The sequence below is a fragment of the Histomonas meleagridis genome, assembly GCF_020186115.1.
Source record: "Histomonas meleagridis strain 2922-C6/04-10x chromosome Unknown contig_18, whole genome shotgun sequence".
In the NCBI taxonomy this organism is placed as follows: domain Eukaryota; phylum Parabasalia; order Tritrichomonadida; family Dientamoebidae; genus Histomonas; species Histomonas meleagridis.
In genome coordinates this window covers 497,549-523,275 of record NW_027150797.1, presented here as the reverse complement: position 1 = coordinate 523,275, position 25,727 = coordinate 497,549, and the positions used below count along the sequence as shown (strand labels likewise).

General features: G+C 27.2%; 5 protein-coding genes across 5 annotated transcripts; 2 read left to right on the top strand and 3 right to left on the bottom strand.

The window, feature by feature from the left end:
* Positions 1 to 133: 133 nt before the first annotated feature.
* GO595_002508 (NAD-dependent malic enzyme) lies at positions 134 to 1,315 on the bottom strand (the record flags this gene model as incomplete). Its single annotated transcript, XM_067915426.1, has 1 exon — positions 134 to 1,315. One exon carries the CDS (start codon positions 1,313 to 1,315, stop codon positions 134 to 136), a length of 1,182 nt encoding a protein of 393 aa, XP_067777445.1.
* Positions 1,316 to 1,582: 267 nt separating this feature from the next.
* Positions 1,583 to 2,509, bottom strand: GO595_002507 (LysM peptidoglycan-binding domain-containing protein; the record flags this gene model as incomplete). The annotated part of the gene is made up of 1 exon (XM_067915425.1): positions 1,583 to 2,509. One exon carries the CDS (start codon positions 2,507 to 2,509, stop codon positions 1,583 to 1,585), a length of 927 nt encoding a protein of 308 aa, XP_067777444.1.
* A 448-nt stretch (positions 2,510 to 2,957) lies between these two features.
* Positions 2,958 to 3,866, bottom strand: GO595_002506 (LysM peptidoglycan-binding domain-containing protein; the record flags this gene model as incomplete). Its single annotated transcript, XM_067915424.1, has 1 exon — positions 2,958 to 3,866. One exon carries the CDS (start codon positions 3,864 to 3,866, stop codon positions 2,958 to 2,960), a length of 909 nt encoding a protein of 302 aa, XP_067777443.1.
* Positions 3,867 to 8,192: 4,326 nt separating this feature from the next.
* GO595_002505 (uncharacterized protein) lies at positions 8,193 to 9,827 on the top strand (the record flags this gene model as incomplete). The annotated part of the gene is made up of 1 exon (XM_067915422.1): positions 8,193 to 9,827. One exon carries the CDS (start codon positions 8,193 to 8,195, stop codon positions 9,825 to 9,827), a length of 1,635 nt encoding a protein of 544 aa, XP_067777442.1.
* An 11,724-nt stretch (positions 9,828 to 21,551) lies between these two features.
* On the top strand, positions 21,552 to 25,487 carry GO595_002504 (SNF2 family protein; the record flags this gene model as incomplete). Its single annotated transcript, XM_067915421.1, has 2 exons — positions 21,552 to 22,944; positions 23,698 to 25,487. The coding sequence occupies 2 exons, from the start codon at positions 21,552 to 21,554 to the stop codon at positions 25,485 to 25,487; spliced, it is 3,183 nt and encodes a 1,060-aa protein (XP_067777441.1).
* Between the last annotated feature and the right edge of the window lie 240 nt (positions 25,488 to 25,727).

Genomic DNA, 25,727 nt, shown 5'->3' with positions numbered 1-25,727 from the left:
TGATTATGTCAAGGAAAAGTAAACACAATTAACATCAATGTGATTTTGACATCAAAGTTTCAGGTTTTTGAAAACAAAACGATTATTTCTCATTCATTCCTATCGTACCATAAAATCCTTTTCATTGTTTTACTTAAATTCTTGCAACTCCAGACTTACGTGCTGCTTCAGCGACTGCTTTACTGACGGCATCTTTAACACGTGGGTCGAATGGCTTAGGTAAGATGTAATCCTTGTTGAGTTCTTCTGGGGAAACAAGGTCAGCAATTGCATTAGCAGCAGCAATGTTCATTTCATCATTGATATCCTTAGCACGAACATCAAGTGCACCACGGAAGATTGCTGGGAATGCAAGAACGTTGTTGATTTGGTTGGGGAAATCAGAACGTCCTGTACCAACAACAGCAGCACCTGCTTCAAGTGCTTCGTTTGGCATGATTTCTGGTGTTGGGTTAGCCATTGGGAAGAGAACTGCATTTGGTGCCATTGACTTAACCATTTCCTTAGTGACTGTCTTTGGAGCAGAAACACCAATGAAGACATCAGCACCCTTAAGAACATCGGCAAGTGAACCAGAAAGTTTTTCAGAGTTTGTGATCTTGGCGATTTCTTCCTTCTCTGGGTTAAGACCTTCACGACCTTCATAGATAGCTCCCATACGATCGGTCATGATAACATTCTTTGGATTAAGACCACGAGCAATTAAAAGTTTGATGATAGCAATACCTGCAGCACCAGCTCCAGATGTAACGACTTTGATATCCTCGATCTTCTTTCCAACGATACGAAGGGCATTTGTAAGAGCAGCAAGTGTAACAACAGCTGTACCATGTTGATCATCATGATAGATTGGAATGTCACATGTTTGCTTAAGGCGGCGTTCGATTTCGAAGCAACGTGGAGCGCTGATATCTTCAAGGTTGATACCACCGAAGGAACCAGCTAATAATTCAACAGTACGGCAAATATCTTCAACATTCTTGGAACGGATGCAAAGTGGGATAGCATCAACATCACCAAAGGACTTGAAAAGGACGCATTTTCCTTCCATAACTGGCATGCCAGCTTCTGGTCCGATATCACCTAAGCCAAGAACAGCAGTACCATCAGTAACAACAGCGACAGTATTCCACCTTCTTGTTAATTCGTAAGAAAGATCGACGTTCTTTTGGATTTCAAGGCATGGTTGGGCAACACCAGGTGTATAAGCAAGGGATAATTCTTCTTTGTTTGTAACTGGGGCACGGCAAACGATTTCGAGCTTACCTCTGAGCTTTTGATGAAGCTTAAGTGATTCTTGAGCGTAATTAGTCATCGAGAAAAGTGAACTTAAAAAACGATAAATATTTATCGTTTTAACACGTTCAATTATAATGTGAAGTGACCACGGTTTCCTCTGAAAAAATAACTCAAAATGTTGTTTTCTTTACATTTGAAAAGTGGATTATCACAGAAAAAGTTTTCGTCGTCTCTGATATAGCGGCATGAAATTGGAAAAGTTTTTGATCTTCACTAGTTTATTGAGCTAATTTGAGATCATTTTGGTTTGCTTTCTCAAAAGAAATCAAAAGCAAGAACTGCTTTAGAAGATTCCACATGCCTTGTTGTAGTATTTCCTACGTGATTCAAGGCCGTTGTAACCACCATTAACTCTCTTTGTAACTTGTTCAACTGAAGCGCCGTTTGCGCAAAGTGTGTTCATTCCATTTCTGTACCACCAGAAACCGGCAGATGTCCATGGATAGTGCTTAGCAACATAATCGACACCTTGCATAACTTTTTGGTCACCAAGATAGTTAGCTAATGCTTGATAGTTGTAACGGCCTGTTAATTGGATGTAACCACCACCCTTATACTTGGGACCATCACCTGGTTGAGTGTTACCTAAGTCCTTACGTCCTTCATAAGCCTTTCCGCTAGCGAGTTCCTTAGTCCATTTACCAAGGCCTGATTCGTGAGCGCATTGTGAAAGGAAGTGAAGACGTGATTGACGGTTTGTGATTCCGAATTTCTTGAGGCAGCTGTTTAAGTCGTTGATAACTGTTGATGATGTGTCGACCCATCCGAACTTCTTCATTTGAGATGCTGTAACAGTTGATCCGCTGCCACCACCACCTGATGTTGGTTTTGGAGCTGCTGTTGGTTGAGGCTTTGATCCGCCGCTTGGAATCTTAAGTTTTTGACCTACGTAGATTTTGTTGGCATTCTTAATTCCATTGAGGGAGCAGATTGCTGAGACTGTTGTGCCGTATCTTGCAGCAATAGCTGAAAGGGTATCACCAGACTTAACTGTGTATGTTGTGTATGAGCCGCTGCTGCCACCACCACTGCTGGCTGAAACTTTAAGAACTTGGCCAACATAGATTTTGTTAGCATCTTTAATTCCGTTCCATGAACATAATTGGGAAACGGTAACACCGAACTTCTTGGCAATTCCGGAAAGGGTATCGCCGGACTTTACGGTGTACGTTGATGCTGATGCACCTAATGCAAGCAAAAACGCAAACATTTTTTTGACTTAATGCTTTCAAAAATAAAAATTTGTTTATATCTTAGAATAATCAAAATCATCAAAACTTATTATAATATTACACATAATTTTTGTTATTTAAAAAACATTTCGACTAAATTTACTGGTTTTCTTCTTCATGTCGAGAAATTTATGTTTTAAAAAAAACCATTTCGTCAGATTGACGTATAAACCGTTGCCTCTCAATTTTGTGCAGCCAATAAATAACCGCCGATTTACACCTCATACAAATTGAAACTGCACCACATTCATTTCTTGATCAAGAAAGAAGCGAAATGGGATTTATCTCACGAAAACATAAGTATTTATATCAATTTCGCACACATTCAACACAATAAACAGATACATTTTGGTTGCAATCTTAATTAAACACATTTCAATTAATCTGCACAAATTCGATTTCCAAAATTAAAGTAAAGGAGCCAGTTTAGAAGATTCCACATGCCTTGTTGTAGTAGGCTCTACGTGATTCAAGACCATTGTAGCCGCCGTTAACTCTCTTTGTAACTTGCTCAACTGTAGCGCCGTTTGCGCAAAGTGTGTTCATTCCGTTCCTGTACCACCAGAAGCCAGCGGATGTCCATGGATAGTGGGTGGCAACATAGTCGACACCTTGCATGACGTTTTGATCACCGAGGTAGTTGGCTAATTGTTGGTAGTTGTAACGGCCTGTTAATTGGATGTAACCACCACCCTTATACTTTGGTCCATCACCAGCATAAATGTTTCCTAAGTCGGAACGATATTCGTATGCTGAACCACTTGCGAGTTCCTTAGTCCACTTACCAAGACCTGATTCGTGAGCGCATTGTGAAAGGAAGTGAAGACGTGATTGACGGTTTGTGATTCCGAATCTGCTAAGGCAGCTGTTTAAGTCGTTGATAACTGTTGATGATGTGTCAACCCATCCGAATCTTTGCATTTGGGAAGCTGTAACTGATGATCCTGATGTTGGTTGTGGAGCTGCTGTTGGTTGTGGGCTGCTGCCGCCTGGGATCTTAAGAACTTGACCAACATAGATAAGGTTAGCATTTGAAATGCCATTGAGGGAGCAGATTGCTGAGACTGTTGTGCCGTATCTTGCAGCAATAGCTGAAAGGGTATCACCAGACTTAACTGTGTATGTTGTGTATGAGCCGCTGCTGCCACCACCGCTGCTAGCAGAAACTTTAAGAACTTGGCCAACATAGATAAGGTTGGGATTTGAAATTCCGTTCCATGAGCAAAGTTGTGAAACAGTAACACCGAATTTAACAGCGATTCCTGAAAGTGTGTCGCCGGATTTGACGGTGTACGTTGTTACTGATGCACCTAATGCAAGTAAAAACGCAAACATTTTTTTGGAAATCGATGTATTGAATTTTGATAGCACGACTGCAACGAATGCTCTCAAATATCATTTTTTAAGAAACAAGAATATATTTTAAAATTAAAGAAATATCTTATTAATAGTTCATTAAAAATGATAAAAAACAAATTGTATATATTAGTTAACAGTATAAACAAATTATATTGATAATATGTTAAGATATTTTCATTTTTATTTTACTGGTATTGTCAAATTGACAGCAGTATTCAGAACAATGACTAACGATTAGGCACTTTTTGTTGTCCAGTGGTTAACATTACTTTTTGAATATTTTACTTGGGGCACAAATATCACATGGTATCATTTCGAAATGAAAAATATATTTTCCAGATTTTTGCATTGATTTTTTTGAAATTCTTATTTGTGTATAATATTTAATTTAGTGAATATTAATCAATTCATATATTTGTTTTTTTATTCAAAATTGAATAAGATTATTTGAAATTTAAGTAAAAAATACTGATTATAAAATGTACATATATTCGAACACTTACTGCTCAAATTTTTTTAACAATTTAACTTACAGTATTCGAGAAGAAAAATATCATAACAATTTCAAGCTTATTTCCAAATTGTTCGAATTAGCCTGAATAATGATAACTAATAGATAGTTAGTAAAAATATTTTTAGAAAACATTAATGTTTTTTTAATGAAATGTATTTACATGTTTTCTGCTCGATGTATATTAATTACTCATTAGAAATTATAAGTGAATGTTGTTTTTGTTTAGCATGAATAATTTTCTAAAGCTATTTATTCCATACAACTTTCAGCCGAAGAACATTAAATTTTACAACAAACATTACGGTTTCTAAATTGAGAGCGATTGATAATTTTATTCTTAACGTTCGAAATATAAAAAAGTCAATGGAAAAACTTTGTAATTATGAATTTTTAGGGTGTTTAACACAAGGCGAGAATTATCGAATTATGAAAGCAACACATAAACCTACAGGGATCATCGTAATTGTCAAAATTTATCCCAAAAATTTAGACGAAGTTCATCAACTTCGAGAAAAAATCGAGAATGAAGTTAATATTACACGTAATCTTCACCATCCTTTTATTAATCGATTATTTGATTATTTTCAAGATGAACAAAATTTTTACTTAGTTCATGAGTTTTTAGAGAACGGGGAGTTAACGAATTTTATCATTAATAATGAAAAATTAACCGAAGAAACGTCATTATTATATTTTTCACAGTTAGTTTCATCAGTTAAATATTTACGAGACCAAGGTTTAGTTCATTGTGACATTTGTTCTAAGAATGTTCATATTGATCATTATTTTCATATTCGATTAACAGGGTTTAGTTTAAGTCAACATTTAAATGATAAATCTACTTTACATGATTCATATAGTCATATTGGATATCTTTCACCAGAAGTTCTTAATGGAGAACCATTTTCTACAATGAGTGATATCTGGAGTTTAGGTGTTTTATTATATTTAATGTGTTCAGGGACATTACCATTTCGTGGTAATAATGCAGGTCTTTTAGTATTTTCAATCATCAATACAGAACCAGAATATCCAGAATATTTTTCATATGAACTTTGTGATCTTTTTAACACAAATATTTAAGAAATCACCTATTGAACGTATTACACTTGAAAAGATTGTTCAGCATCCATGGTTTACGCAAGTTCATTATCCATTTATTAATGGTAATTCATTTGAAATTGATCAAGAAATTATCCAAAAATTTCCTAAATATTCATTAGATCCGAATAAAATCTCATTTTTACATGGTAATGAATTTATTAATAATGAAACTGTATCATATTATTTACTTTCACGTGAAAAAAGAAGTTATTCAAATATCAGAAAATTATCGCCAAACTCTTATTACGACATATTCCGATACTACGAGTAATAATAGTAATTTAGATAGTAATAATGGACATTCTAATAGTAGTAGTATTACACATATGATTTTATCTAAACGTCAACAAAAGTCACAGCCACTTGCAGCATCATTTATGCAACACAAAAATGCGCCACGAACATTCTATCGTTGCGAGAGCAGATAAACGACGTGGAAACGGTCGCCGCCCTATCAAAAAGATAAGCAAAGCGGTTATATGAGGCACCTCAAAAATGTGTGAAAAATAAATATTTACTTTGAAATAAATATATCTTATTATAATTATTATTCCTTATCAATGACTTGAACTAGAACTGGTAAATCTTTGGATAATTGAAGTTTCTCATGATCAATATGAACTAAATTACTTGAAACTTCAAAACAAAGCATTTCATTCGTTTTATCTAAATGACAATATTTAAATAATTCTTGACAAAGACTAATATAAAAAATATCTTCTTCATTAAAACTTTTCTTTAAAATTGTATTTTCTGTTGGACGAATTTGACCTTTTTGAACAAGTTCTTCAGCTTTTTTCATCGATAATACTTTAAGTTCTGCACGTATTTGTGAGAGATATTCAAATTCTTCAAGGCGATTTGTTATTACTTCCATTAAATTTGCTTCTTGTTGTTGGATTTCGCCCATATCTTCGGTTTGTTTTGGGGTGTCCCATGAATTTGTCTTACTTTGTTCACATTTTGATGTAATTTATTCTTTGAAAACTTCGCAACTTCTAATGGTTGTAAATAATTATTTCGATCCAAATTTTAAAGTTCTTAAAAATCTTAAACTATAACCTTATTGTTTTATGTTTTATATAAATCGCTAAAAAATTTTAACTTCAGTTGAAAACCCCAAAAATTGGATTTGAATTAAGTTTTTTTTATATTTAATGTTTTTATAATGAAAAATATTTGGTCATCTCATTTGTAATTTGGAAATGTTTATTTATATTACATTAATATATTTAAGCATTGAAGAACAAACGATATGTATTGGAACCAAAGAAGACCAATGTAAAAAAATACAAGGAATGAAATTCATTGAAATCAAAAATTTCAAACAAGAAGACATTACCGATGACTGTAAATTATATGTATACGGTGATGCAAGTTCAGTAAAACTTGATGGCACTAAATTAACACATAACCTTGAAATTTATGGAATCTCTGGAGAAGATAAAGTTGAAGCATTAATTACACTTGATTTCCCAAGTGAAGATAAGAATCAAAACACATTATTAACAAAGGATATAACAGTTAATGTTGCTAGTAAAACAATTAAGAGATATGGTCTCCATCTAGAAAATACAGTTATAAAACCAGATGGAGTTGATGTTTCTATTAACAATTTAATCAGCGATGCAAATTCTCTTATCGCTTTCAATAAAATTGAAGCAATTAATTTCGATTTAGTTAACGTAGATAAAACTCTAACAAAGGATTTAACTATTAATATATTATCTCAAAATTCAGTTAAAAGCATTGTTCAAATATATAACAACATTAAAGATGATTTAGAAGTTCATGTAAATAATTTTGAATTTGATATTGTCCTTAATGAAATCAAAAAGAAGATTATAATCAAGAAAGATGTAGCATCAGTTGACGTAGACTTTAAAGGAATCAAAAATAAGGTAACAATAATTCCAGAGAATTCATTAAATATTTATAACTTATTTAACTACACTTTCGAACTTGATGGAGGAAAAGTTATATTCCCCGAAAAATGCAATTGGCAAAAGTCATTATCATACGAAGGAAATCTTGAAATTTTGGGCGGGCCATTATTTAGAATTATTCAAAATACTAAGTCTGAAATATCAATTGGCGGATTAGACATTCCTGCATCAATTACAAACAAAGGAAAAGATCCACTAAATATCATAGCTACCTCTGATAATGTTAGTATCACAAGTGATATTTCATTAAATACTGATAAAGATTCGATAAATTCAAATTTAAAGGATGTAATATTTTCTGTAAATCAAATAAAGAATATTGATAAAAGTTCGAAATTAAATTCTAATAATCCATTAAATCTATACTTGAAATTATATACTGAGAAAATCGAAAAAACAGATAATATTAAAATCAAAATTTTGAATGAATTATTCGATAAAATCGAAGAATCAAATTTCGATGAATTTAATTTACTTCCTGGAGGCCAATTAGGAATTCATATGAATGTTGATGAATATGGTAAAATTACAAATAATTTGATTAATTATAAAGCTCCTATTCCATTTGATGGAAATAACAAATATAATTTAAAAATTAACTTAATGTTCCCAACTCCTAAGCAAACATTTAATTTTGAAGAATTAAAGAAAGCTTTAAATACAAAAATATCTTTAATATGTTCCGAAAAAGATATTCCAAATGATTCTTGGAAATACACTTTCGATTATACAAATTCTATGGATTTCTTGGGCTTATTCGAAAATATTACTCAGTTTACTATTAATCAAGTTGATAATAAGAAATGTGTTCAAATGTCTCTGAAAAGTCTTCCCGAGATAATACCTGAAAAATATTGCGTTGGCCAAAAGTGTTCTGATGGTTATGTTAAGATCGAAAACAAAGAAATGTGTGATATTAAATCAAAAGTTGATAAAGGAACTAAGAAAATATATTTAGAAATTAATGATAAACTTGATGATGCTATTAAATTATCTGAACTCGAAAACTTAAATTCGGAAGTTTATATTAATTCATCATCTAATGCTAATGTTAATATTGATATTAATCAATTAGATGATCAACATATCAATAAGATTCAGATTTCTGATTGTACATTATCTATCAAATTCAAAGATATTAAAGATAAAGAAGATATCATAATTAAAATCCCTAATATCCAATTAACAAAGGTTACATTCAATGATAAAATTGAAAATAATATCAAATTCGAAAATAATAAAGTGATTCTTGATCCTAAAGCATTCCAAGACTTAAGTAAAGCTAAATATAATAACTTAAGAATAATATCAGAAAATAAAGAAGATATTACATTTAAAGATGCTCAAACAGAAATTGGTAATTTAGTTATTACTAATGATAAATTAACTGGAACTCTTGAAAACCAATTAGACTCTGGTGACGCACTTACTTTAACTCTTGATGCATCCGTTAAACAATTTAATGGATTTTTATTAGAATCATCTAAAAGTATTAACAAACTCGTCATAACATTTGCTGGTAATTGGGATAAATTAACAGACTATAAGAATGGCTTAATAATTAATAACTTAGGTGACATAGAATTAAAAGATTTAACAAGTAATGTCAATTTGGTATTAAATGGGAAAGGTAATGTTTTAATCGGATTGAAAGGAGCAACAGAAATTACTCTCAAGAATCCATTAACTGTAACTCAAGATACAAATTATGAAGTTAATGGTGTCATGAAATTTACTCAAATTGATTTCGTAGGTAAATCATCATTCACAACTTCAATTGTTGAAGAAAGTAAAAAAGTTCAAAAGACAATTGTCGATACCATAAATGTTAATTCAGCAACATCAATTAAAGGTACTTTAGTAGTTAATAACCAAATGTCACTGAAAAATAAATCGATTTTTATATCCGATTCAATTGATCTTACTGATAAAATGATCGAATTTGATTATTCAACAGGTGAATTCCCGAAGATTTATACAACCGAATTAATGACAAAGCCAAAACAAATTTTGGTAAAATATGAAAACGAATCAAAAATTTCAAATGATATCATCGGAACAACTCAAATCATTTACTGCGCACCAAATGACAAATTTACATTGGATACATGTAACAAATATAATCAAACAATGACTTTCAACTCAAATCACAAAGAACTCAATGCTTCAAGCTTATATGGTTCATGTAACGTAATATTCTCAAACCAAGATAAAAAACTTATTACTTGCCTTGGAGTACAATTCCCAGATAACCCACAACCAAGTCCAGCTGGACAAAAATCAAATGCAGGCTTGATCGTAGGAATTATTATTGCATTCTTAGCAGTAATCATAATAATCGGAGTTCTTGCGGTTTGCATGAGGAAAAATTAAGAAAATAAAGCAAGGTTTCAATAAACAATGATCATTAAAATTTTTGATAATTTTGTCTATAATGATAAAATATCGTAATTTGACAATCTAATTTTGATCATCCAAAGTTAGCTAGTGTTGAAGCAGATTATTTATATTTTATGAATATTAATGCCCAAACAATACATTCAACTAATCACAAGAAATTGGTAATAGTTTCATGATTTTGTTCAAGGGATATTTAAAAATATCGGAGTTCGCAACCAATTTACATTTGCTATTGAATTTGCTTTTCAAGTATTAAATCTTTGAGCTCAAACGAAAGTAACAAGTAAATTTAAGAATATAAGTAAAAAGAAAAATTATTTGATTCAAAATTTTTTAAATTTAGATGCTAAAATATGAGAATAAATAAACTTGAAATAAAGCAAAATGTGAACAAAGTAAGACAAATTCATGGGACACCCCAAAACAAACCGAAGATATGAGCGAAATCCAACAACAAGAAGCAAATTTAATGGAAGTAATAACAAATCGCCTTGAAGAATTTGAATATCTCTCACAAATACGTGCAGAACTTAAAGTATTATCGATGAAAAAAGCTGAAGAACTTGTTCAAAAAGGTCAAATTCGTCCAACAGAAAATACAATTTTAAAGAAAAGTTTTAATGAAGAAGATATTTTTTATATTAGTCTTTGTCAAGAATTATTTAAATATTGTCATTTAGATAAAACGAATGAAATGCTTTTGTTTTGAAGTTTCAAGTAATTTAGTTCATATTGATCATGAGAAACTTCAATTATCCAAAGATTTACCAGTTCTAGTTCAAGTCATTGATAAGGAATAATAATTATAATAAGATATATTTATTTCAAAGTAAATATTTATTTTTCACACATTTTTGAGGTGCCTCATATAACCGCTTTGCTTATCTTTTTGATAGGGCGGCGACCGTTTCCACGTCGTTTATCTGCTCTCGCAACGATAGAATGTTCGTGGCGCATTTTGTGTTGCATAAATGATGCTGCAAGTGGCTGTGACTTTTGTTGACGTTTAGATAAAATCATATGTGTAATACTACTACTATTAGAATGTCCATTATTACTATCTAAATTACTATTATTACTCGTAGTATCGGAATATGTCGTAATAAGAGTTTGGCGATAATTTTCTGATATTTGAATAACTTCTTTTTCACGTGAAAGTAAATAATATGATACAGTTTCATTATTAATAAATTCATTACCATGTAAAAATGAGATTTTATTCGGATCTAATGAATATTTAGGAAATTTTTGGATAATTTCTTGATCAATTTCAAATGAATTACCATTAATAAATGGATAATGAACTTGCGTAAACCATGGATGCTGAACAATCTTTTCAAGTGTAATACGTTCAATAGGTGATTTCTTAAATATTTGTGTTAAAAGATCACAAAGTTCATATGAAAAATATTCTGGATATTCTGGTTCTGTATTGATGATTGAAAATACTAAAAGACCTGCATTATTACCACGAAATGGTAATGTCCCTGAACACATTAAATATAATAAAACACCTAAACTCCAGATATCACTCATTGTAGAAAATGGTTCTCCATTAAGAACTTCTGGTGAAAGATATCCAATATGACTATATGAATCATGTAAAGTAGATTTATCATTTAAATGTTGACTTAAACTAAACCCTGTTAATCGAATATGAAAATAATGATCAATATGAACATTCTTAGAACAAATGTCACAATGAACTAAACCTTGGTCTCGTAAATATTTAACTGATGAAACTAACTGTGAAAAATATAATAATGACGTTTCTTCGGTTAATTTTTCATTATTAATGATAAAATTCGTTAACTCCCCGTTCTCTAAAAACTCATGAACTAAGTAAAAATTTTGTTCATCTTGAAAATAATCAAATAATCGATTAATAAAAGGATGGTGAAGATTACGTGTAATATTAACTTCATTCTCGATTTTTTCTCGAAGTTGATGAACTTCGTCTAAATTTTTGGGATAAATTTTGACAATTACGATGATCCCTGTAGGTTTATGTGTTGCTTTCATAATTCGATAATTCTCGCCTTGTGTTAAACACCCTAAAAATTCATAATTACAAAGTTTTTCCATTGACTTTTTATATTTCGAACGTTAAGAATAAAATTATCAATCGCTATCAATTTAAAATTATCAAAATGAATAAAACATAATCAAATTTGATCGGTTTTCATAGGCTAACACAAAAAGCTAGCTTTGAAGGAATGATATAAAGTTCTGAATAAAAAAAGCCGATCAAGATGAACAAACATTTCATGAAAAAAATCATAAAACAAAATAAAGATCTATCAAATTTAAAAAACAAGTAAATTATCCTTTTTTTAAAATGTCCTAACAAAGTTATATTGATCTAAAGATATTATGAAACATATCAATTCCATATTTTCTGTATTATATGTAGAAAAAATCAAAAAACATATGTAAACAACTATTTTTTTTTGGCAAATCAAAGAAATTATGAAAACTTTTAAAAGTCACTTTTTATTTTTTCTTTTTGCGAGTGACATTATCAAATAAACAAAAAAATTAATAATTCTCAATCTACAGAAATCGAATGATTGGGAACTTCATAAAAAATTAATTGAAAATGGAGTCAATTAGATTGAAATTGCAAATGTTTTATTTAATATTCATCTAATAAGTTTATGATTTTCCTTTGTAAATTTAGTGTCTTATACTGGAAGTGTTCTTTTTGAAAGTCAAAAAAGTATTCACAAGTTGAATAACATATTCAATGTTTTGAAGTAAGAAAATTCCCTAATTAATATACCAATTAAGAGATTATATGTTTTATATCAAAAAAGCAGTTACAAATTACAAAATATTTTGTAAATTACAAAAACATAATTATAATGTGTAAAACTCAAAATTTCAAAGAATTCACTACTTTCATCAGGGATATAATCGACTGAAATATTAATATCGATGTTTGTAGTTGTAATTACTGGGCTATGTATTGGGAACGACATCAATCTATAAAAATATCCAAGTAATGCCCAAAACAACTTCACTTTGCTCCACAGCAATACACAGCTTTCCACTTAATTCTTTTAGAATAACTAACAGTGTATTTGGATTATGCGTTTTCATTTTATATCAACAAATATCAGTCCACGTAATTATTAAAACTATATCAAACAAAGTTATTTTTCTTTTAAATTCTTTTTCACAATCAGAAATTGATTAGAAAGATATATATTTAGAAGAAATGAGAGATTGGGAATTAAATATTATTTTGAAATTAGAAATAGTAAAAATATATTTCAAGTAAAACTAATAAATATTTTTTGTATTACTTTTATTCCTTTCTTTTTGAGTAATTAATTTAACTATTTTTGTATGACCATTTTCAGATGCATACACAAGTGCTGTTCTAAATAATTTGAATAATTTCCAAATATTATTTTGAAATATGAAATTGTTAAAAAAAATTCTAAATAATATAAATAAATATCTTTCGCATTAACATCAATTCCTTCATGTTCAAGAAGTAATTTAACTATTTCTGTATAACCATTTTCAGATGCATTAATAAGTGCTGTTCTAAAAAATTTAAATAATTTCCAAACAACATTTTGAAATAAAAAATTATTAAAATAAATTCTAAATAAAACAAATAAATATTTTTACTATTAACATCAATTCCTTTATGTTCAAGAAGGAATTTAACGATTTCAGTATGACCAATTCCAGATGCAATCATAAGTGCTGTTTGAAATAATTTAAATAATTTCCAAATATTACTTTGAAATATAAAATTATTAAAATAAACATTAAATGAAACAAAAAAATATTTTGAGTATTAACATCAATTCCTTCTTGTTCAAGAAGTAATTTAACGATTTCAATGTATCCTTTTAGATATGCCCAAATAAGTGCAGACCAAAATATTTCAAATAATTTCCAAATATTACTTTGAAATATAAAATTATTCAAATAAATATTAAATAAAACAAATAAAAATTTTTAGCATTAATATCAATTCCTTCTTGTTCAAGAAGTAATTTAACTATTTCTGCATAACCATTTCCAGATGCTAATAGAAGTGCTGTATTAAATAATTTAAATAATTTCCAATTATTATTTTGAAATATTAAATTATTAATTCAAATTTCGAATAAAACAAATAAATATTTTTAGTATTAACATCAATTCCTTCTTTTTCTAAAATGGTTTTAACAAGTTCAATATTTCCAGATATTGTTGAAAAAACTAAAATATTTTTTGGGATTTGATAGAATTTAAGAAAATATTTGGTAAGTAATAAATTTCCTGTTTGTGCGGCTTCATTAATAATATTGTCATTAATTTTCATATCATTTTCTTGTAAATATGATAATAGTTCATAATTATGATATGTAATACATTTTTTCCCTAATTCTTCTAAATTATCAATTCCGATAATCTCATTTTCATAAATATATTTAAAAATATCATTTCGATGAAACATAATTGCTGTTTCATATGCACCTTCAAATGATGAATGATTCTGTTCGCATAAATGAATAATTTCTTGATTTCCACCTGCAACTGCATATTTACCTGTGTTTTCTACATTTGCATTGTTCATAAATAAATATTTAAAACATTCAATTGATCCAAAAAATGCTGCATAATCAATTAATGTAACATTAGAATGATTAATAAATGAACATCTTTCATAAAGTGATGGTTCAATTGTTTGATTAAAATCAAAATTTTGTTGTGATGATATTACTTGAAGTTTTTCGATTTCATCATTTCGAATTATTTTCGCAATTTCATTTGGATTAACTCCTTCTTCAATTAATTTCTTATGTAATTCCCAATCATTATTTGAAAGTTCTTCATAATTTTTTTGAATATATTCAGTAAATTTATCATCCCCTAATTCTTTAATTGTTTCATTTGGCATGTATTGCACAAAATATCCTTGAGAAGCAATCGAGTGTTTTATATTTTTAATGATTTTTTTATCAAGTAAATTATCTTCAATCATTTTGGAAAGAAGATAATATGATTCTTGTGTACTTTTACTAACAAGAAAATGTCCATATATATCAAAAATATCAATTTCTTGATGAATGTTCATTTCTAGTTTTTTTATTTCTTTAAGAAAATTCAAATATAAATCAATATCTTTCATTCGCATGATAACAATTGCATATGTAATCCTAACAATAATTAAATTAAAAGATAATGGATAAATATTATCAAATTTACTTATAATTAATTTTGAAGATTGAATGATATTTTCTTTGTTTAAATTGAATATTAAATTCTTAATATATTGTAATGTTTCCCATTCGTTCCCATGAATTTGGCTTTTTGCTTGAAATTCCATATGAAATGCCACTTTTGTGTCAATCCTAAACACATAATTACTATGAAAATGATTCGTAAAATTTATTGATTTACTCAAAAAATTAATTTCTTTTATTGACATGTAATGTATAAAATATGGATTATTCTGAAATTTAAATTTTTGTGAATCAATAAAACCCAATTCAATCAGTTTCACTGCAAAATAATTTAATTCTGCATATACTGTTCCTTTTAAACAAAATCCAGTTAAAATCCAAGTTAGAAACTATTCAATTAAAGATGGAAGCTCTCAAATTTTGGAAATTAATTCATGAAATGAATATGATATATTTTTCAAAATTATATACTTGTATCCAAAATTTATCTAATTTTAAAAATTTTGTCAAGACAGATTTTTTAAATTTTGCTTATATCAAAAGTAATCACAATGATTCCATATTTCAAAAACAGCCAATAGATTCCTCTTGATCAAAAATTATTTTATTCTTTGTTGATTTTAAGCGAGTGTGAACTTAAAAATCTGTTTTAAATTTTATTTTTTGTATGTGAAATTGGATCTCCAATATGTGATACTCAGAATGATTTCTTGGAAATTATTCAGTACCATTAAAATATATTACTATCATCATATAGATAAATTTAAAATATTCACTAAAATTTAAATATTTTTTTGAAATAAAAAAGAAAAATGAATTTTAAGTTTTTGAAACGACCGTTTATTATCAGTGGCGGTATTCTCAAATGATTGGAGAATTATCGTTTAAATTGTGTGAAAATTTATCAAATCTTACTATTGTTGCTATAATTATTTGTTGAAGTTTTTCTTATAATTCACTTTATAATATTATTGTTTTTATGTATTTATATTTTGCTTTACGAATATGTTTGTTTTCATATGTTTGAGTGTTTACATCAACACTTTTTGTAATTTTCTTTTTAGTATTTACTGCGAAAATTTGATCTTCAAGTTGATTTTGATTATTAGCAATATACGCTTCATTTCCATTTCGTATTGAAAATGAAGATTTGATGCTTACAAAAGAAGATTTTGATTGAAAATTTTCGTTTATACTTTTTTCACGAAGTAAATTTACTATTTCTGTGTAACCTTTTTCTTGTGCAATTTGAATTGCAGTTAAATATTATTAAAACATATTCCAAATTATGAAAACATATTACAAATTATTAAAACATATTCCAAATTATTCAAATGAATAGTTTTTGCATTAACATCAATTCCTTCTTTATCTAAAAGTAATTTTACTATTTCTATATTATTATTTCTAACTGCTATATGAAGTGCTGTTTCAAATTATTAAAACATATTCTAAATTATTAAAACATATTACAAATTATTAAAACATATTACAAATTATTAAAACATATTACAAATTATTAAAACATATTCCAAATTATTAAAACATATTCCAAATTATTAAAACATATTACAAATTATTAAAACATATTCCAAATTATTCAAATGAATATTTTTTGCATTAACATCAATTCCTTCTTTATCTAAAAGTAATTTTACTATTTCTATATTATTATTTCTAACTGCTATATGAAGTGCTGTTTCAAATTATTAAAACATATTTCAAATTATTCAAACATATTCCAAATTATTAAAACATATTACAAATTATTAAAACATATTACAAATTATTAAAACATATTCCAAATTATTGAATCATATAAAATATTATTAAAACATATTCCAAATTATGAAAACATATTTTAAATTATTAAAACATATTCCAAATTATTAAAACATATTACAAATTATTAAAACATATTCCAAATTATTCAAATGAATAGTTTTTGCATTAACATCAATTCCTTCTTTATCTAAAAGTAATTTTACTATTTCTATATTATTATTTCTAACTGCTATATGAAGTGCTGTTTCAAATTATTAAAACATATTTCAAATTATTCAAACATATTCCAAATTATTAAAACATATTACAAATTATTAAAACATATTACAAATTATTAAAACATATTCCAAATTATTGAATCATATAAAATATTATTAAAACATATTCCAAATTATGAAAACATATTTCAAATTATTCAAACATATTCCAAATTATGAAAACATATTTTAAATTATTAAAACATATTCCAAATTATTCAAATGAATATTTTTTGCATTAACATCAATTCCTTCTTTATCTAAAAGTAATTTTACTATTTCTATATTATTATTTCTAACTGCTATATGAAGTGCTGTTTCAAATTATTAAAACATATTTCAAATTATTAAAACATATTCCAAATTATTAAAACATATTACAAATTATTAAAACATATTCCAAATTATTGAATCATATAAAATATTATTAAAACATATTCCAAATTATGAAAACATATTCCAAATTATGAAAACATATTCCAAATTATGAAAACATATTTCAAATTATTAAAACATATTCCAAATTATTAAAATGAATATTTTTTGCATTAACATCAATTCCTTCTTTATCTAAAAGTAATTTTACTATTTCTATATTATTATTTCTAACTGCTATATGATATGCTGTTTCAAATTATTAAAACATATTTCAAATTATTCAAACATATTCCAAATTATTGAATCATATAAAATATTATTAAAACATATTCCAAATTATGAAAACATATTTTAAATTATTAAAACATATTCCAAATTATTCAAATGAATATTTTTTGCATTAACATCAATTCCTTCTTTATCTAAAAGTAATTTTACTATTTCTATATTATTATTTCTAACTGCTATATGAAGTGCTGTTTCAAATTATTAAAACATATTTCAAATTATTAAAACATATTTCAAATTATTAAAACATATTCCAAATTATGAAAACATATTCCAAATTATGAAAACATATTTTAAATTATTAAAACATATTCCAAATTATTCAAATGAATATTTTTTGCATTAACATCAATTCCTTCTTTATCTAAAAGTAATTTTACTATTTCTATATTATTATTTCTAACTGCTATATGAAGTGCTGTTTCAAATTATTAAAACATATTTCAAATTATTAAAACATATTCCAAATTATTAAAACATATTCCAAATTATGAAAACATATTCCAAATTATGAAAACATATTTTAAATTATTAAAACATATTCCAAATTATTCAAATGAATATTTTTTGCATTAACATCAATTCCTTCTTTATCTAAAAGTAATTTTACTATTTCTATATTATTATTTCTAACTGCTATATGATATGCTGTTTCAAATTATTAAAACATATTTCAAATTATTCAAACATATTCCAAATTATTAAAACATATTACAAATTATGAAAACATATTCCAAATTATGAAAACATATTTTAAATTATTAAAACATATTCCAAATTATTCAAATGAATATTTTTTGCATTAACATCAATTCCTTCTTTATCTAAAAGTAATTTTACTATTTCTATATTATTATTTCTAACTGCTATATGAAGTGCTGTTTCAAATTATTAAAACATATTTCAAATTATTAAAACATATTACAAATTATTAAAACATATTACAAATTATTAAAACATATTCTAAATTATTAAAACATATTCCAAATTATTGAATCATATAAAATATTATTAAAACATATTCCAAATTATGAAAACATATTACAAATTATTAAAACATATTACAAATTATTCAAATGAATAGTTTTTGCATTAACATCAATTCCTTTATCTAAAAGTAATTTTACTATTTCTATATTATTATTTCTAACTGCTATATGAAGTGCTGTTTCAAATTATTAAAACATATTTCAAATTATTCAAACATATTCCAAATTATTAAAACATATTACAAATTATTAAAACATATTACAAATTATTAAAACATATTATAAATTATTAAAACATGTTTCAAAATATTAAAACATATTCTAAATTATTCAAATGAATACTTTTTGCATTAACATCAATTTCTTTTTGTTCTAAAACATATTTCACAAGTTCACTATTTCCTGATTCTGAAGCAAATGGCAAAATATTTTTTGGAATTTGATTATTTTGAAGGAAATATTTCAAGAGAAATAAATTTCCATTTCTTGCTGATTCATTTAAATTATCAGCATTTACATTAATTCCTATTTCTTCCAAAAACGCTGAAATATCATAATTATCTTTTTTGATACAAAAACTTACCAAATGATTAGTTTCATCTCCAGGCGTTTGAAGTATTGACTTTGGTTGTATTTCTTCTAATTTGTTATCATAAATATATTTAAAGATATTATTTCGATGAAATTCTATTGAAGCTTCATATGCATCTTCAAATGTTGAATGATTTTGTTCACATAAATGAATGATTTCTTCATTTCCACCTGCAACTGCATATTTACCTGTATTATTTACATTTGCATTATTCATAAGTAAATATTTAAAACATTTAATTGATCCAAAAAATGCTGCATAATCAATTAATGAAACATTCTTTTGATTAATAAATGAACATCTTTCATAAAGTGATGGCATAATAAATTGATTAAAATCAAAATTTGTTTGTGATGATATTTCTTGAAGTTTTTCTATTTCATCATTTCGAATTATTTTCGCAATGTCATTTGGATTATGTCCTTCTTTAACATATTTCTTATGAAGCTCCCAATCATTCTTTGAAAGTTCTTCATAATGATCCAAAAAGTATTTTTCTATTGGATCATTTCCAAATGCTATGTGGATTTGGTTTTCTTCTTTTGCCTGATAATGAGAAAAATATCTCGATTTAATATTTTTGGTAATATTTTTATCAATCAAATTTTGTTCAATTAGTTTCTCCATTAAATAATATGATTCTTGTGTGTTGATTTCAGTTATACGTTTGATAAAAATTGAAATTAGTTTATCGACACTTTGATTATTTTCTTCTTCTTTCGTTTGAAGTGTTTTTAAAAAATTTAAGTAAATATCAAATTCATGTTTTAGTGATGAAAATGCATTATAAACCATGTTACTTATAATACTATTAAATGTATAGGGATAATTTGAATCGAATAATTCCAATACTTTTTTAATGGATGGCTGTATGTTTTTTTCGGTTAAACTGAATATAGTTTTCTCAAGCTCGATTAAGAATTTCAAGCTGGTTGATAGATTATTCAATTTTTTATCTCCTGTGTTTATTGTATTTTTTGAATTAACATCAATTATTTCAAATTTATTTTAATAATTTTATATTTCAAAATAATATTTGGAAATTATTTAAAATATTATGGACAGCACTTATGTATGCATCTAGAAATTGTTATATAGAAATAGTTAAATTACTTCTTGAACAAGAAGGAATTGATATTAATGCTAAAGATATTTATTTGTTTTATTTGATATTTATTTTAATAATTTGATATTTCAAAATAATATTTGGAAATTATTTAAATTATTTGATACCGCACTTTTACGTGCATTAGAAAATGAATATTTTGAAATAGTTAAATTACTTCTTGAACAAGAAGGAATTAATATTAATACTAAAGATATTTATTTTTTTATTTTATATTTATTTTAATAATTTTCTATTTCAAAATTATATTTGGAAATTATTTAATTTATTTTATGCAGCACTTATTTGGGCATTTTATAAAGGTCATACAGAAATAGTTAAATTACTTCTTGAACAAAAAGGAATTGATATTAATGCTAAAGATATTTATTTGTTTTATTTAAAATTTATTATAATAATTTTTAATTTTAATACCATTTTTAATATTTATTTAGTAAATAAAATTAATTTTTATTTATTTTTTTCATATAATATTTTTCTATACTTTTATCAGAGATATCTCTGTGTTTTTCTTATTTAATGAATTTTCTTACCTATTTAAATAGCTCAATATTTTGAGGCAAATATTCTAACTCATAATGGAAAATAATATTCGATATTTATTATTAAGATATAATTTATATTCATACCATTCGATCGTTCCCAAGGGGGCTAATGATCTAAGCAAGATATTTATATTTTTATTTATGTGTGAAGAAAAGTGTCAATGATAAGTGTCACTTTTGCCACGAATTGCATTCTGTAAAATGTATTCAAAAAGTTAAGAACACCAAGATTTATCTAGGGGAAAATCACACATATATAACATAACATATACAACATATTTATATCCTATTCTTAACTCAACAATAAGAATATTAATGTCATTAATAAATAGAATTATCACAACATTTTTCATAAAACAATGAAATACATCTCAAAATCAAAAGATCTATTTTCACAAAAATTAATTACTTAAATGAAAACAAAATTAGACACAATATATATTAAAAAATTTTAGTAATTACATGTAAGGATATGAAGTTGGTTAGTTGATCAACTTTTTACATGAAGTAACATTAAATCAAACAAAGTCTCTCAATATTTAAAAATGGCGAAGAAAAACAAATTCGAACGTCTCATTGATCTTATACACAAAGGCAAGACAAGAGCAATTCGAACTGTTGCTGCCATACAAATCGGTCACCTTCAAAAAGAATTTTCATATGACTTATCATACATTTTATTTAAATTGTATCCACTATTTTTAGACAATGATTTTGAGTGTAGAAGAGCTGCAGGAATAGCTCTTGAAAATTTAATTCCATTATCTCGTCCAAATTTTCAATCATGGAATGTAAATCGACCTTTTATGAAACTAAAATCATTTAATCTAGAAGATATCATACAAAAATGTGAACCACTATTACGTGGTACATCAACCTCAATACCCTCTTTTCATGTTGATGAAGAATCAAGGTTATCCGAATTGTGTCAAATTTCAGAAGATATGATTCCAAAACTAACTTCTCAACGTTGGGAATTCAGACATGGTGCGGTACAATGTTTACTTCGATCTATTCAATCACATGTTCCTTCAGATTATCTAGAAGATTTATCAGTTCGAGTATTTACTCTTTTAGCACTTGACCGGTTTAAAGACTTTAGTGGTGACATGGTTGTATTTCCTGTTGTAGAACCTGCTTCACATTTATTAGCTCGATGTTTAATGCAAAATGTTCAATCTGGGTTAGATATTTTAGAACAATTTCGACTTCGTAAATCTACGGATGATTGGGGACTTCGTCAATCTTTTTGGATTGTTGTTCATCATATGCTTAAAGTTGATAAAAATTGTATTGATCCAAATTGGCTTCAGCCACGTCTTTTTGAAGCCTTTAGTGAAGCTGGTGATGCAGATGAAGTCACTGCAGCAGCGCTTAAAGCTGTAATGAAAATCTTACCATATTTTTCACAAATTGATCAAATCACTTCTGGCATCTGGGAACTTCTTATCAATTCGGAAGACATCGATCCATATAATTATCCATGTCTTAAAGCCTTAAAAGTCATCATTGAAAAGTGTCAATTTTCAGAATTTATTGACGAAGACACTTTTTCTATCGTCACGCATTGTCAATATCCATCAATTGCAACACGAAGAGCATCTTATTTATTGTTAGAGTCATTATTTTCTTTAAAGGATCATGAAGTATATGAAGATTTTGATTTTCATCAATATACTTTACAATTATTTAATTGTTCATTAAATGAACGTGACAAAGAAATATATTCATTATCAATCCATGTCATTAACAAATATCAAGAATTAATGCGATATCGCGGTATTTATTTTGATAGTACATTTGCAGTCAAAGTTTGTGATTATTTAGCCGAAGATATCCAAAAGTTACCAAACATTATGCCATTATTAATTGAGTTAGCACATTATTTAGAAGTTAATGATGAACATCCAGTCTTTAAGAATTGTAAGTCGATTTGGAGTGTTGCTTTTATCATTATTTTATGTTTACATAATGATACATCTACTCCAATCTTCGATGGAATTAAGCCAAATATCTTTAGCAAAGACCCATTACGATTATTATTAAGTTTATTCACATTAAAAACATCGGAAATTATCGAAGACAAATTTTTAATATCAACGTCGAAACTTTTTTCATCGATTCGATTATTTGTCTGTAAATATGTTGGACGATATCTTAAAGAATCTGAAAGTGATTCTGAAATATCACAATTAATACTTCGTAATGTAATGAATGAACAATCGATATATGATAATTTTAAAGATTCTGATCATTATTCAGAACTAATTAAAACTATAAAAAGTGATCCGATTATAATAACATCGAAATTAATATCAATTAATGCAGTATATAAACCACCACAAAACTTATTATCAATTCATTCATTATTACAATTTTATTATTGTGTCGAATCCAAAATGAAAATACCAAATAATTATTTATATATGTTAATCGATACAATGCAAAATGCTGAACGATATTTTGGTTCATTTTCAGCATTCATTGCAAATCGTTATTGTCAAATGGAGAATTATTCCCAATTTTTAACATTATTTGTTTTATTTATCCAAGATAATACACATAAATTATCTGCAAGTTGTATCGAATTCATTGATTTATTATTAACAAATTTCGACGTCAAATCAGATAAATTATTAAAATGGGCGTCGTTCTTTGTGGAAACTTGTATGTATAATATCGCTAATCAAGAAGATTATATCCGAAGAATGGCTTCACATTCATTAGCACAAATTGTTAAACTTTTGCCTTTGGATGATGGCGACTTAAGTATATTCCCCGATAATTTACATAACGCTAAAATCAAATCAATGAAATATTTAAAGCCATTGTTCGATATAAGTCAAGCTCCAAAATGTATATTAAACCCATTACCAAACTTCGAATCAATACCAAATGGGAAAATTAAAGATTATCAAGTCAATGGTATTAATTGGTTATGGTTCTTATACCAATATGGTTTAAATGGTATCTTAGCTGATGATATGGGCTTAGGTAAGACATTTCAATGTTTATCTGTTATATCGAATGCACATACAAAAGAAAATTTTGAAACGAATTCTAACTCCGCATTTAGTATCATTGTTTGTCCGTCTTCAATTATACATCATTGGGCTTCTGAAACGCAACAATTTTATCCACAAATTAATGTGAATCCAATTTACTCGAAAACGGAATTAAACGTACAAAACTTTCATATGATGAATGGTTTGTTAATTATTTCATATCAGAACGTTCGGAATTTAATACCAATAATAAGACAAAGGAAATTTGTATATTGTGTATTAGATGAAGGTCATATTATTAAGAACAAATCGACAAAAGTTTCCGAGGCTGTAGTACAAATTATTGCACAACATCGTTTAATATTAACAGGAACTCCCATCCAAAATAATGTTACTGAACTTTGGACTTTAATGGATTTCTTAATGCCTGGCTTCTTAGGTACTAAAGAAGAGTTCCAAACCAAATATCAACGCCCAATCAAGAAGATGTTTAAGCCAGAAGCGACTGAACTCGAGACTGAATTGGGCCAACAGATATTGACAAGTTTACACAATCAAGTGCTACCGTTTATAATGAGACGTTTAAAAATCAATGTCATGTCAGAGTTACCTCCCAAGGTTATCTATGATGAAGTTTTTAAGATGACTGATAAGCAACGAGAAGTATTACAAAGTATTCGTTCTAAACATGCGATCAATTCAGATGACGAAATTAATGAACATACATTTGTCAAGATGAAGAAAGAACGAAAGTTATGTATTCATCCATGTTTAGTCGATCCGTCGATACCACATTTATTAGAATATTCGGCGAAACTTAAAGAATTGAAATCATTATTATTATCACGATTAGGTTTTGGTGGTGGTAAAACGTCAATGCGTAATCGTGTCTTAATATTTACACAGTCAACTCAAACAATTGAAATTACAGTGGAAATTTTATTATCGAAAATCGAAGGCTTAACTTATACAATATTGGATGGTAATGTAGCTGAACGAGATCGACATAAAATCATCGATAACTTTAACAAAGAAGATGGCCCCGACATATTATTGTTGACCACATCTGTCGGTGGATTAGGATTAAATTTACAAGTCGCTAACATCGTAATATTTATGGAAAACAGTTGGAACTTCACTGACGATGACCAAGCGATTGCGAGAGCTCATCGAATGGGTCAAACGAAACAAGTCACAGTGTTCAACTTAATTACAGATGAAACAATCGAAAGCAGAATTTTGGAAACACAAAAACAAAAACGAAAAGTCGCGCAAGCAATCATCAACGACGAAAATGAAGACGTGCAAGGTAACGCTGGAGAAATATTTAAAGATGACGAAATAGAAATTAAAAAGCCGGCAAACGAAAAAAGATTAACAATGGCACAAATCGCAAACATGCAACAGCAAGATGAGGACCCGAATCAATATAAAGAGGATTACAGACAACAAGACGAAATGTGGAAGAGATATTAATAAATAAAGATATAGATAAAGGAAATTGTTGTGGCAAATCGATATTTGGAAATTATTTAAATTATTTAGAACAGCACTTATAATTACATCTAAAAAAGAAAAATCACTCTTGAACAAGATAAAAGTGATGTAATGCTTGAGATATCTCAACCCATCTCATCTGCCCTGACAATTCGATATTTCATATTGAAAATTATTAAAACTATTTAGAACAGTACTTAAGTATGCATCTAAATGGTT